We start from the raw sequence: 13,484 nt of genomic DNA on the forward strand, positions 1-13,484 counted from the left end.
CAATCTATAAAATACGTCTTAAATTACATTTATTCTCTTATCCTTTTCAGATCTAGCGAGCTAACACGCAAGGATAGATTATATAAGAATATTGAACGCATGCAACATTTTCGTGGTTTTAAACATTTTGACATTGTTCCACAAACATTTCTACTTCCAGCTGATTACAAAGAGTTGGTTTTTGCACACAATAAAAATAAAGGACCTTGGATTGTCAAGCCCGTCGCATCGAGTAGAGGACGTGGAATATTTTTAGCTAAAACACCTGATGAAATTCAGTCGCATATTTCGAGTGAGGAACAAGTTGTTGTTGCACGGTACATAGCTGATCCATTATGTATTGATGGACATAAATGCGATATTAGAATTTATGTTGCTGTCACAAGCTTTGATCCATTAATTATTTATGTGTATGAGGAAGGTCTTGTACGTATTGCAACAGTTCGTTATGATAATAATGCTGATAATTTATGGAATCCGTGCATGCATTTATGCAATTATTCAATCAATAAATATCATACTGATTACATTAAATCGAGTAATGTAAGTGATGAGGATGTTGGACATAAATGGACATTTAGTGCATTATTAAGACATTTAAGGAATCAAGGATGTAATACGGAACAGCTTATGCTTAATATAGAGGATATTATAATTAAAGCAATTTTTGCCTGTACACAGCCAATTGTTAGTGCCTGTCGCATGTTTGTTAATCACGTTAATAATTGTTTTGAGCTATTTGGTTTTGATATACTCATTGATGATACTTTAAAGCCATGGTTAATAGAAGTAAATTTAAGTCCAAGTCTTGGATGTGATTCACCACTTGATACAAAAGTTAAAGCTAGTTTACTGTCAGATCTTTTAACATTAGTTGGTATACCGGCAATCAGTCCACTGATGAAAGCCTCAATGGACAATAAAGGTGTTAAAATACGCTCATTATCAAGTAGTCGTCGTGTCAATTCAGCTGATTTTGTTCATAATTTACAACAAGGAAAGAAACCAGTATTATCATCCTTAACTGCCGAAGAAATAAAAATTGTAAAAGCAGCAAAAGGACAAATGGAAAGACGTGGTGGATTTGTGAGAATTTTTCCAGCTGTTGATAGCATGCAAAAGTATGGAATGTTTATGGATCCCGTGACTGGAATACCAACTGCTGCTTCTACAACATGTGGTACAAGCTCATACCTTATGATCATACCTCACAATTATAATCAAATGTTATTCACACAATTATTTGGCAATGGAAGTGATAACTTAGGTGATTCAATATTAGATCGTATTCAACGTTATGAACGGACATTGGATCGTTCATTACCGATTGTTATTGGACCAAAAAGTTCAAGTTCTAAGCATCAGGATGAAACGAAACGTGTTAAAATGCAAATAAGGAAGCTTATAGAAAGTGGCGATGAGTTGTCGACACTTCAAGCTAGAAGAGCTTTCTCATTGTATCTAGAACATGTGCTTAAACGCTTATCTGTTGATGGTAAGCATAGTCATGAAGAATATGTCATGAAGTTCCTTCATAGAATCGCAATTTATATGCGACAGCCATTCTTCATACGTAATGTAACAAGCAATCGGATTTTAACAAAAGAAAAGGGTGCAATGGCTGCAAAACTTCTTGGTGATTATTTACATTTGTATAATAAGGATACTGAAGCATTTGTTGACTCTTTTGATCGTATTGGAATGATTCCTACAAAGTTATTTGATGAATTTATATCGCATGCTCAGGAATTAGATATTGAATCGGTTTTAACGCTTCATACAAATATAACGCAGACAATGCCATTTCTATATAATAATTATAGTCCAGGCATACCAGCAGCACCACCAATACCAGTCGGTCCACATGGATTTTTAAAAGCACTACCATGTATGGCACCGGGATCACATGTACGTGAATTTTGGCGTTCTGATGGATCAAAAGGTGACAACAAGCAGACAAAAGTTCACAATAAGAAAGCCGAAAAGCCTGGTAAGATATCACCAACTAAGAAAAAGATATCATATAGCACAAGCAAGTTGAAGGATCGTGATAGATCCAGTTGGCTTTACAATTGAATCACAAATTATGCGCAATTTTAGGAATGCAAAAAAATGATGAAAAGAAAAACTAGTTTTTATCAATCAATTTGAGTTGTTTATTAGATGCCGTGCTTAGAATGTCTTTTTATTATTATTATTTTGTATATTAATCGCCTTTGTCAAATAAGGGCCATAAAATGAAAAAGTTTTTGTGAATGTGATACAAGAAACATAGCAAAAAACAGTTATAGCAACCAAAAAAAAAATTTATGACTTTTTAAAAGATTAAGGAATAAGAAGCTCTTAATATCATAAAATAAGAAATTATGTTTTTCAACTTTAGCTACTAAAAAATTAAGAATTAAGACGATTTTGAGAAAATTTTGAAAAATAATCCTAAACTGAGGGACACAAATGAAGGAGGCTCATCCATGAAATCTTCAAAAGCTCAGCTAAATCTCTTTTTTACACCAAATAGAAGCTGACACCGTTTGGCGTCCATGGTGTTAATACAGGGAGCCTCAAAAGCTCTGTGATGAAGCCTTGTTCATTTGTGTCACTCGGCTATCTAGCTTTAAATTCGGCAAATGATTCTTTGAAATGAAATTCTTCTAACTTATCAGTTTATAAAGCAGTGTTGTTATTCTTGAGTTAGGTTTGAGATTTATTGAGTGTTTTGTAAAATATTTATTTATTGCTATAACAAAAAGATAAAAAACTATATTCATACATTTTTCATTTATTGAAAAAGATCTTAATTTGGCAATAAATATTCTACGTATATATTGGTGAGGTATCGGGAAGACACTGAATATTTTTATGGTCTAATAAAAATGTACTTGTTCCTGAAACTTTCTATAAATCATTTAATATTTTGTATGAAAATTGAAGATGAATAGACGCATTTTCCAAATCAGGGATGTAGCTAGAAGGATGAAGAGAGTGCTTTCGAAGGCATTCTTCTGCTGCTGGTCTTCATCAAGTCAATTCAAATTTTGTATGGAAATGACCACTTGACTCTGGTTAAGCTCTGATTCTATCTCGAACCCAAAGAACTTTTAAGGCTTCGCTATTTGGCAGCCATATGGATACGACAACTAGATGATATTTATTGTGTTAACAGGTGTTAATAAAAGAGCTATAGCGAAGCCTTAAATGCTTTGGAACGGAACTTTCTTTATTTGTGTCACTCGAAATACCTAACAATCAAAGATTTTTATCCCATATTTGCCAAAATTGCAAATTCAATAAATTAGATCAAGTTCTGTGTCTTTAACTAATTCCTGGAACCATCTTACGCCAGTTTGAGCTCGTTTGCTAACCGTAGTGAAAACGTTCTTACCAATTACACAGCCTTTATATTTTACAAAACTATTTAAATTAAAATTTGGATTCCAAATTGATCAAATCAAATAACAACACTGCTTATAAACTAATAGTTTATCCTCTGCTAGTCATTTTGTTGTGAACACAAAGAAAACAACTTTTTTTTGTTGACATTGAATCTACAGTTTGAGTTGTGAGGTGTCATTAGATGACACAAAATCAAAGCTATCACGTTTTATAGAATAAAAAAATATTTATTGTATGTAGCATAGTTGAAAGCTTTTTAAAATAAAACCCCAGGAAAAAATTTAAAATCATCGAATTTCACATACTTAGATGGCAACGCATGACGAAATAACTTATTTATTGTTTCTTCTCACACAAATATCGACAACAAATCGAAGGACGTAGAAAGTGAAATTTCTCCTTTTTATTTTTATTTTCATTCCTTTTTTCTCTATCTAGTATCGTGCCATAATCTCATAACCGCAAAACAAGGAAGAATTGTAGTAAAGAATAAAAAGCAGAGAAAATGTAAAATGGAAATAAAATAGCAACAGAATGTCGACTGTGATAATTCAATTTGAGTTTCACTAGACAGGAAGGAAAAGCAATTTTTTTTAGTTTATGCGGTGGAATTTTTATCTACTTCATGGTCGCATTTTTTTTTTTTCGATTTTATTTTATGAAATGTAATGTTTTCCTTATTATTTGTATGGCGTGAAAAATGCTAGTCACACGGGGAAATCCACTCATTTTTTATTAAAAACATTTTGTTTTTATTATGTTTTTATGGGATTTGTATGTGTTTTTGTGGTATCAGATGTGAAGGAATCTACATATGTTAAATAAACGAACAAGGATATGATGAAAGATTATTGTTAAAAATTGGGTCAATGTTGAGCTATTTCCTAGAGTTGAAGGCTTTTAGGGGATGATATGAGAAATTCTTGAACGTTTTCAAAGCTTTTATGCTTTTTTGACGAATCATAAGTTAGTTTTGGATTCTAATTTGTTAGATTCAGGTCTTATTCAAGTGTAACTAGTGCTTAAAGTCGACTTGAATTTTGTATGGAGTCAAATCGACTTTTTTATACAAAATTCGACATTTTAAATCGATTTGAGGCTTGAAATTGACCCAATTTATAAGAAATTCAGCCTTATTATACACAAAACAGGCGTGGATAAGTAGTTCATAAATTCAAAAACATCTGCAGATCAGCAGAAAATAAACACCGGTCTGCAGCCTTGAATGAAATTTAAGGCAGAGCTCAAAGCTGGAGACCTGCGCATATAAATTGAAGGCTTGCAGCTCCTGACTGAGCCCTAATTTTTTGTATTTAAAACCAAACCCTAATTTTTCAAAATTGAACTTAAATTAAGACTCTCATAAAATCCCTAAAAGCCCTAAAACATCTAACTCTCAACCACAGTTACTACTAAAAAATGTAAATTTCTTCTTCAATTCCTTGCTCTCTCCTTTCTGCATTTCGTATTTTTCATATTTGTCACTTACTTTCTCTCTCTCCATAAACACACGTGAAGTAAATTTCATCCTAGATATAGGATATTATTTAATTAAAACTAGCAATACATTGTAATCAGAAAAGTGCTTAGGTAACAAACGAATATGGCTTAATAAATGTTGTCTAAATTATAAAAGCTTTATATGAAACTTTAATAGCAATTAAGAACAAAAAATTATGTTTATTATTTCAAATTCCGAGTGGATATGTTGGCAAAATGGATTGTTCGGTGTTGTTCAAACTTTTTTCAGCCACGGCTCATGTTGGAAGTACACCAATGTGGCGCGATACATAGTTTAGTTTGGACATCACTGTTCTAGTTAATAATAAGAACTACAGCCGACTATTGGCAATTTTATGGATCGTTCCAAAGAAAATGTTGCAGTCGACAGTAAGTCTGGCTATTAACTAGCCATTATGTCTAGATATCCACTAAGGAATTAAACAGATTTAAACCAAAATTTGTCACCATTTTTTTTTTGCTAAAAAGTATTTTTGGATGGATAGCACGTAATAAATAAACCTTAAAAAGATATTTTTGAGAATCGCAATAATACAAAAAACATGTCAATGAAAATGTATTTTTATAAAAATTCGCTTACACAAATTTAAAATGTATGAAAAAAATAAAATAAAATTTTTGGAATGTAGAATTTTACACGCACAATAATAATTAGAATTTTGTTCATTTTTTATGCCTTTTTTTAAATATTGGAAGTGATGGAGTTAAGTATTTGAGATTAAATTGAATTTAAGTTCTTTGAATTAAGTAGAGCTCAAAGTCGACTTGGATTTTCTATGGAAAAGTCGACTAAAACTTACTCGTCTGCATACAAAATCCAGAACGACTTCGAGCTCTGAAATTAGGATAAAATTTAGTCCCAAATACTTCATTTCATCATAAATAATTCAGTATTAAAATCACGAATCAAGCAGCTTATTCATGATATAAAATTATTAAAAAATACTTAAACTGCCATGTTTTTATTAGTTTCTTTCATGTTGAAAAACTGAGTCAGTAATTTTTGTTTGCAATTATCACCAATTCAGCCTACCTTTATCATATTAAATGCTATGATTAAATTTGACAATGAAAGTGTTCTCACTTTCAAAAGACTGTTTTAGATATTAAAATTAAAAGGATTTTTTATTCATAACTTAAATGAACAATTCTTATATTTGTGGACTTTCGAACAACGTGAATATTTTTGAATTCAACAAAAAATGCCCGATTGGCACAATCAATTGAGTTGAGCTTAAAATAACATTTTGAGAACCCCTCCATCCACCGTTACGCCTTGTATCAAATTCGTGAGCTATAATTTGAACTTAACTGTAGCCATTCTACTCTTCCTCTAAGATTTACGGAATTTCTAAATATTTCCCATACTTACTTGGTTCAGTGGTAGTCAATTGACAATTTTAGCTGTTGTTTTCGCCAAGCAGAAGCAGATTCAGGGGATTCAATCCACTATACCCTCTTAGAAAACATTCTTCATTCTCCAAAGAATTTCTCATTACGCCCATGTCTCAAGTGAGTTCTACTTGATTCTTAGTATACTAATGACTTGTTGACGTGATGGTAACATTTCACTCGAGCAGAAAAAAAGCGTGTTCTTGAGCACGGTCAAAAAATTGAGCATGCTAAATTATATTAATTTAGTGTACTCATTTGCAACTTTCACCTAGGTGAGCATGCTCATTGTCTGCTAGAATCAATATGTGTCGATCGGGATGGTATTCTTTTGAATGCTACTAATCTATAATTTAGAAAACTGTCTTATTTTTGACCAGCGTTCTATGTTCTGTCCTAATTAAAAATTTAAACCTTATCATTCGATGTAAGAAACCATTTACATTCTACATTCATACACATAATCGGCTATTGTAATTCCATTTATAAACCTGGCTTTCGACTTTTACAATCAAATTTAAAATCCTATGAATAATTAATGTTTGTAAAAACTTTATCTAAAATTCAGCAATTTTGCATTAAAACCTTTGCATATGAACTAAAATTGAAATTGAAATATCTTTAATATTTTATAGCATAGCATGTTACTTGACTCAATATAAAAAATTTTATTTTTTTATCTTAATGACACTTAAACATTTTATATGTAGTGAATGATAAAAAAAATTGTGAATCAACAAGTGCACTGAAATAGGAATTAGATATTTTACAATCAAAATTTAGAATTGGCAAAATTAAATCAAAATTAAAAATTTTAAAAATTGGACAAACTTTACATTTCAGCGCGACTTATGTATGGCAGATTCAAAAGTATAAAAAGTGCAAAATATGAAAAAAAAGTTTTTGAGATATTCACGAAAGATTATTAAAGGAGTGAGGAAGAATTTATTTAATGCTGATACTCGCAACGTAAAGCTGCAAGTCTGATATAGAGATTGTATGAATTTGTAAATTTACTAAAAAAACAAACATTTTTTTTGAACAAAAAATTCTATATTATAGTAATATTTCACTTTATTATTAATTATTATGAATAAAGATTTTAATGGAGGATGATCATTAGCAGAGTTGGCAGAATTATTGGGATTTTGGGCTTCTAAAGTCCAAAAGGTCGCTTTTGCTAGAGCTCAGACTTATATGGTCCTGAAATTAATCGAATCGACCCTACTCTAGTCCGGATTTTGATGGAGCACGAACTCTATTGCAATCCAGACTCCAATGGAGCCGCCTCCACATATAAGTCCTGTCAACTCTGACAATTAATTAATTAAATATGAAATTTCATGTGGAAATTGAATGTTGAATTTTTGAAATCAATTGTTGGATTTTTGTTTAAATTTTGAGACTAGATTCCAAACAGATTGTTTGAAGGTTTACAAAACTAGATTACAGACTAATGACAATTTGCAGAAATCAGAGATAACCAAAATGGGTTGCCTAAAAACCGAAATTAGAGCTAAATCATAGAAAAACTAAAATTTTCTGCATGTTGATGTCCAGTCATGTAGTAATTTTTGCAAATCATCTAATCTGACTGACGAATCAAGTTTGATATCGTATTTTTGTGACAGACATGTGACAAAATCAGATTGGATCTCATTCAAAATAAATCAAATGTTCTAAATCACAGGAACCACACCCAAAAAGCACAAGCAAATTATTCTTACAATTAATTGGAGATATACATAGTAGGTATAAGTTTAAGTCCACTATTACTAACATGTTAGTTAGGCTGCCACTCTATAAGCGAGGTTTTTGGAAAGATTTTGAATCTATTCTTTAGAGTATGGTAGAATACATAATCCGGTTCGGCTTACCCGCCAGTTGAGTTTTTAAAGATAACAACATGATTGTAAAAACTTGACATTTGGTACACCAACGAGTCAGACCGGAAATTGCTAACTATTCTACTACTTAAGCTAACTGTAAGCTATTCTTTATGAAAATTTGCTTGTTAAAGCAGGCAGAGAGACCTTTTTAGGTATCAGGAAAGCATAAATTTTGAAATTTTTGGTAACTAAGGGAATTTTATATCTAAAAATGAATTCAAAATCTCAAAATTCAATCTCCAAAAATCACGAAAAATCTCAACAATTCAATCATCAAATTCCACATTCGAAGAAAAATTAAAAGATAAAAAATCAAAAAAAAATATTATCAAATTTTAAAATTAACAATGAAAACGAAAAAATTTCAAATGATTCAATAAAAAGCCTTAAAAAATTTCTAAAAATACACATGTGTCTTTTTTACATTCCATTTTACCTTGACATTGTCTCTCATCAGCTGTTTATATTGACTTTTATGCTAGCAAATACAGACCATGCCAAACAACAATAAACTAAAGTTGTGTCTCGACTAAAAAGCTCACCAATCACTATGGTGATTATGCGCATTACTTATAAAGCTCCGAAAAACCACATGCTATTTCCACGATTTACAAACAAAACAAAATGAACATTTCCAATAATACAAAAAAAAAAAAAAAATTTATGAGCCCTCATCGACATCCAGTGAGATTTTCATTTTTAGTATGAAAAGTGCGAGAATCTCTGAAAATGAAAAAAAAAAAAGTTTCTAGGTATGAGAAAAAATTCACTTCTTTTTTTTTATTTCATTTTCTCCTTCAAGGAAATTTTTTTATATTTTTCAGTTTTCCATTCAAGTTCATCGGTGCTGTTCTCATTTTTTCTTTTCTTGTAAATATTTTTGTTGTTGTTGATATTTATTCAAAAGAAGAAAATCGAGAAAATAGGACAGAAAAATAGGAACAAAAAAGGGAAAAAAATAATAAAAGTGGAAAATTTAAACAATTTTGTGTTTTGTGTTTGACATTGACATTGGCTTGCAGTTTGTTATTATTTATATCAATTGTCAATAGAGCCAATTTAATATTTTAGTACCTAAATCAGATTCCATCCTAAAAATAACAAATTATTGAATTATAATTCAATTTAAAATTAATAAAAAAATAAACGTGATATTAAATGACAGCGGAAACGAGTACTACAATAAGTAGCATTAGTGGTGGTAATTTAAATTCAAATAAAGTGGCAATTAGTGGTAATCAGAATGCCCAAAAGCGAGGATTTCATCTCGAAACCGATAAAATTGAAAATTTACAGCTTTGTGAACAGCAAAATAATACAAGTCCATCGACACTGAACAAGGTCAGTATATACACACACACACACATATCACTAGGATTATGTAAAAAATCACATTACATCCCTGGGCCCAATATATCCATCGTTTAAGCTAATAGCATGTGTTTCCAAAAAAGAAAGAAGACATTAACATTAATTTCTCGTTGAGTGAAAGCGAATCCATTTTTATAGATTTTTTTTTTCTGTGCTTCTTGATTCTCTTATAAGCACATTTTATTTCTCCTATTTCTCCTTGTGCTTGCCATCCTCAAAATGAGGATAATGGGAGAGAAATTTCCATCTTGATGACCCATTTTCTCCCTCACACTACAATTGCTTTTGTACGTGATTCCTCCAGTTTTGGTAGATATAACAGAAGCGTAAAAAATATGTATCGGCACATAGACGATGGAGTTTCCTCCCTCATCATCTACACTTTTTTTTTATTCTACATTGTGTTTCTCACATTTTTTTCTGTTGTGTGTTTTTTTTGGAAGGAAACAAAAAAAAAAGAATTTTTGCATGTTCCATGTGTGAGAGAGAAAGAGAGCGGATGTGCTCATGCAGAGCTTTTGACTGATTTTTAGAGAGATCAGTTGGTGATAAAATATTGAATAAATCTGGATTTTGTGATTGTTTATGATTGAGATGATTTTTTTGTGCACTAAGTAAGATTTAGCAGTCTTATTGTCGCCAAAAAATAGGCGGCTGTCATTTGGTGGTGATATAAGAGGTTAAGCGGAGTCTTTGCAATTCCATCGTGGAACCTTCTTAATTTGTGTCGGTCGGGAAATAAGATTAATTTTCATGAGTGCAAATTATTTTGTGAATTTTAGTTCATCAATTTAAATTTCTCAGAAATGTCCAAAAATTCCGGAAAAATCAGCCAGAGTCTAGTCGGCTTAGTGACGGATTTTTGTCCTTTTCTGCACCGATTGCTTTCCGGCAATTATTAATTGAAAATCTTTCAGTGCAAGGTACGTAGTCTTGTGACTAAAATGTGCTGAATTTTAGGATTCATCCCGGAATCACATACAATCCAACCTCGGGATTGAAAACCATAGTTCGGTGTTATTAATGCGTGGCAAGTGTCATTGACTTCCAAATGAAAATAAACAAATTTGCGTATATAGTATAGCGTATAGTATGAGCTTCATGAAAGCTTATTTTTATGATACAACCGCTCCTTTTAATCAGCTACCAGGGGTGTAGCAATTGAGAGGGAGGATTTGTTTGAATTTTTTTTTTTACATGGATCGCAAAAATGTATGGGGGCTTTGGGGTTTTATTTACAAAAAACCTTAGCAAATTGAAGAATTTTTTCCAAAATATGAAGGGGACTAACTCCCAGCCCCTCTACTCCCTTAATATAAATCTTAATCACCTCCCAATTAGTTAAGGATTTTACACTTCAATTGATATAACGAAGCGTAAAGTTATGGATTTGAAGGACACCATTTCAAAATCATCCCACCATTAAGGAAGGTTTCAAATAAATGCAAATTGAGAAAGAGAGATTATTGAGTGACATGCCTTAGGAAGCCATTTCTGCATGAACTTATAATTGTTGCTGTAACGTGCATTTGCAGCAATTAATCAGATTACGTGAAAAGCATGTAATATTACAGCAAAGTGCTAAAGAATGTGCAATGGGATTAAAGGAAAAATGTAATATTAAATCGCAATAGCTTTTAGAAAGCACAAGAAGCTCATGCAAACTCAGGAAATAAGAATCTCTACTTAAATCCCATGTATACTTGACTATCTTGATATGTATAATTAATTTGATAAGTCTTTAGTGTTTTCTATGCTTGACATATACATGAACTTAAATTAGTCTCTGTAGAATTTCAAAATTAAATTCACAAGATTTCCTTCGAGCGTGTAAATGCTCTCAATTTTTTAATTCCACTTCCATTCTCTCTCGAAATCCTCTCTAAAAATTGTTCTGATAAAAATAAAAGGAAATTCTCTCATAACAACACATGGCCCATAAAATCGGCATCATCTCCATATGGAAAAAAGATAAAAATATACACAAAAATTCATCAGTTTTTAATTTTTAATTGTTTATAAATGGAAAAAATCGATACAATAGTGAGTGCGTGTAATTAATTGGTTATATAAAGTTCATTAATTATTAAGCCCACACTCACAGCTTGGATACTATTTTTATAAAGACCTTGATTCTTCAGATATAAATACTGAGGTAATTTCTGTTTTAATTGCGATAATTTGGGGAGCTTGGAGGAGCAATTTCTGCTTTGTTATGATGGATATAATTAAAAACGATAATATAGTAATTAAAAAGGAAGAAGTTGTAGATTGCTTGGTACGATTAAGGATTTTTGAGAATTTTGCGATGCGAACGTCTCGGATATTTTTGTTATCTAATTGAGGACGATGATTTATGTGTCATGAAATCGATTTTTGATCTAATGGACGTTCTTGCTTTCCTTAACTCTGCAAACTACATGACCCAGGTTATATCAATGTAATATACCTAGCCACAATTTTTGGAGTGACTAGAACAGCAAAAACTATCTGAAATTCAAGGAAACTTTCTCTAGGAACGAATCCGGAACCTTAACGACCCAAGCTACACAAATAAACGAGCATTCCGTTTTGCAGTCATATGGATGCTATTTTGCCTCTATATGGAGGCAGCTTCCTCACTTACTTACTGGAACAATACTCCGACTTGGACCCTAGGTTATTTCAAAAAGTTTGTGTTTCCATCCGATTAGAATGGAGGTGGCTTTCATTTTGTATTAATAAAAGAAGTTAGGCGGTGTCTTAAAAGCTCCGTGGCTGAGCCTTCTACATTTGTGTCGCTCGGGAGACGACTTTCAGACTTTCTAACCATTTAGAACACTGCCGCTTTTTCGTTCGAAAAATTTAGTGCAATTTGGTATAATTCACCCCAAAAATTAGTCAAAATCAGCCGTCATGGTTTTGTGAGGGTAATTTCTACGACTAAAGCGACTTAATTGAGTCCTAACAAGCACGTTGTGCTGTTTGAGCAAATTTTCATTTCCTTACTTTGTCATTTAACTTCCTAATATCTAAAATCGTTTTCCAATTTCAACCAAACCATTCATTTTTTAAAACTAAAATAAATCTTAAAAAGCCGATCCCACTTCCAAACACACCATAAAACACTCAACATAGCTATTTCAGCATCTTATCAAAGCGATTATCGCTCATTATTCCTCAACATTTTATTAATTTATTCAATTCTCAATGAGATTCGTCGACAATAATAAAGACACATGCAAATCAAGAAGAAGTCACTCATTGCACTCATAAAAATTTTATGAGTCTAGAAAGTCAGATTAATTTTATTTGCAAACCACCCAAAGCTATATAGGAGCATATTTGCACTTAAAGATTGCGAGCGTGAGAGAAATGCTGTTAAATGATGATATTTCACTTAAGAAAAGCCATTAATGTTTGAAAAATTGATGATGAGTAGCTTCGTTGGGGCGTCAATGCTGACGTATCATTAAAAAGGCCTTTGGAATGGATAATGAAGATTTCTGAAATTAAATACTCGACGAAATTGAATGTTTGATGAAAATAGAAGATTTCTAATTGTTTTTCTTGAATTTATAGACTTGATTAAATAGATTTGAAGGAAGAACTGTTGGAAATTTAAATAGATTTGAAGGTGGAGGATGTGTCATTGAAGGTCACATTTGGTTGAAAATGGGAGGTAGCTCATTGATTATTAATTAAAATTTATTGTATTTTTAGATTTTAGACTTGAAATTTGTCTTTGTTTGACCTTTGAAAGCTACAATTTTAAAAAGTCTTTTCGATTGATATTTTCAATTTTTGATGATTTTAAATATTTGAATTTTAATGAATTTTCCAAAGTTTTTTTTGACAGAAATTCTTAATTTTAGTAGCAAAATTCTATTGAATCTCATAAATATCATGCTTATAAAGGAATGAACTTACTTACTTACT

The 13,484-nt window shown here is 31.4% G+C and overlaps 2 protein-coding genes across 3 annotated transcripts in view; both read left to right on the forward strand.

Moving 5' to 3' along the window:
• Nucleotides 1–4,548, forward strand: part of TTLL5 (Tubulin tyrosine ligase-like 5) — a 33,171-nt gene extending 28,623 nt beyond the window's left edge. Inside the window, exons 5-6 of the mRNA XM_070646066.1 lie at nt 51–1,990; nt 3,832–4,548. Coding sequence (XP_070502167.1) covers nt 51–1,990; nt 3,832–3,920 — 2,029 coding nt within the window. The 3' untranslated portion in view covers nt 3,921–4,548. The remainder of the gene's footprint in view (nt 1–50; nt 1,991–3,831) is intronic.
• A 4,665-nt stretch (nt 4,549–9,213) lies between these two features.
• The window catches only part of Nepl16 (Neprilysin-like 16), a 52,893-nt gene continuing 48,622 nt past the window's right edge, over nt 9,214–13,484 (forward strand). For both annotated transcript variants that reach the window (XM_070645939.1, XM_070645948.1), the window contains exon 1: nt 9,214–9,536. In XM_070645939.1, coding sequence (XP_070502040.1) covers nt 9,354–9,536 — 183 coding nt within the window. In that variant the 5' untranslated portion in view covers nt 9,214–9,353. The remainder of the gene's footprint in view (nt 9,537–13,484) is intronic.

Source organism: Chironomus tepperi, unplaced genomic scaffold, assembly GCF_022539635.2.
Source record: "Chironomus tepperi strain 1889 unplaced genomic scaffold, CSIRO-AGI_Ctep_v1 contig_33, whole genome shotgun sequence".
Taxonomy (NCBI): Eukaryota; Metazoa; Arthropoda; class Insecta; order Diptera; family Chironomidae; genus Chironomus; species Chironomus tepperi.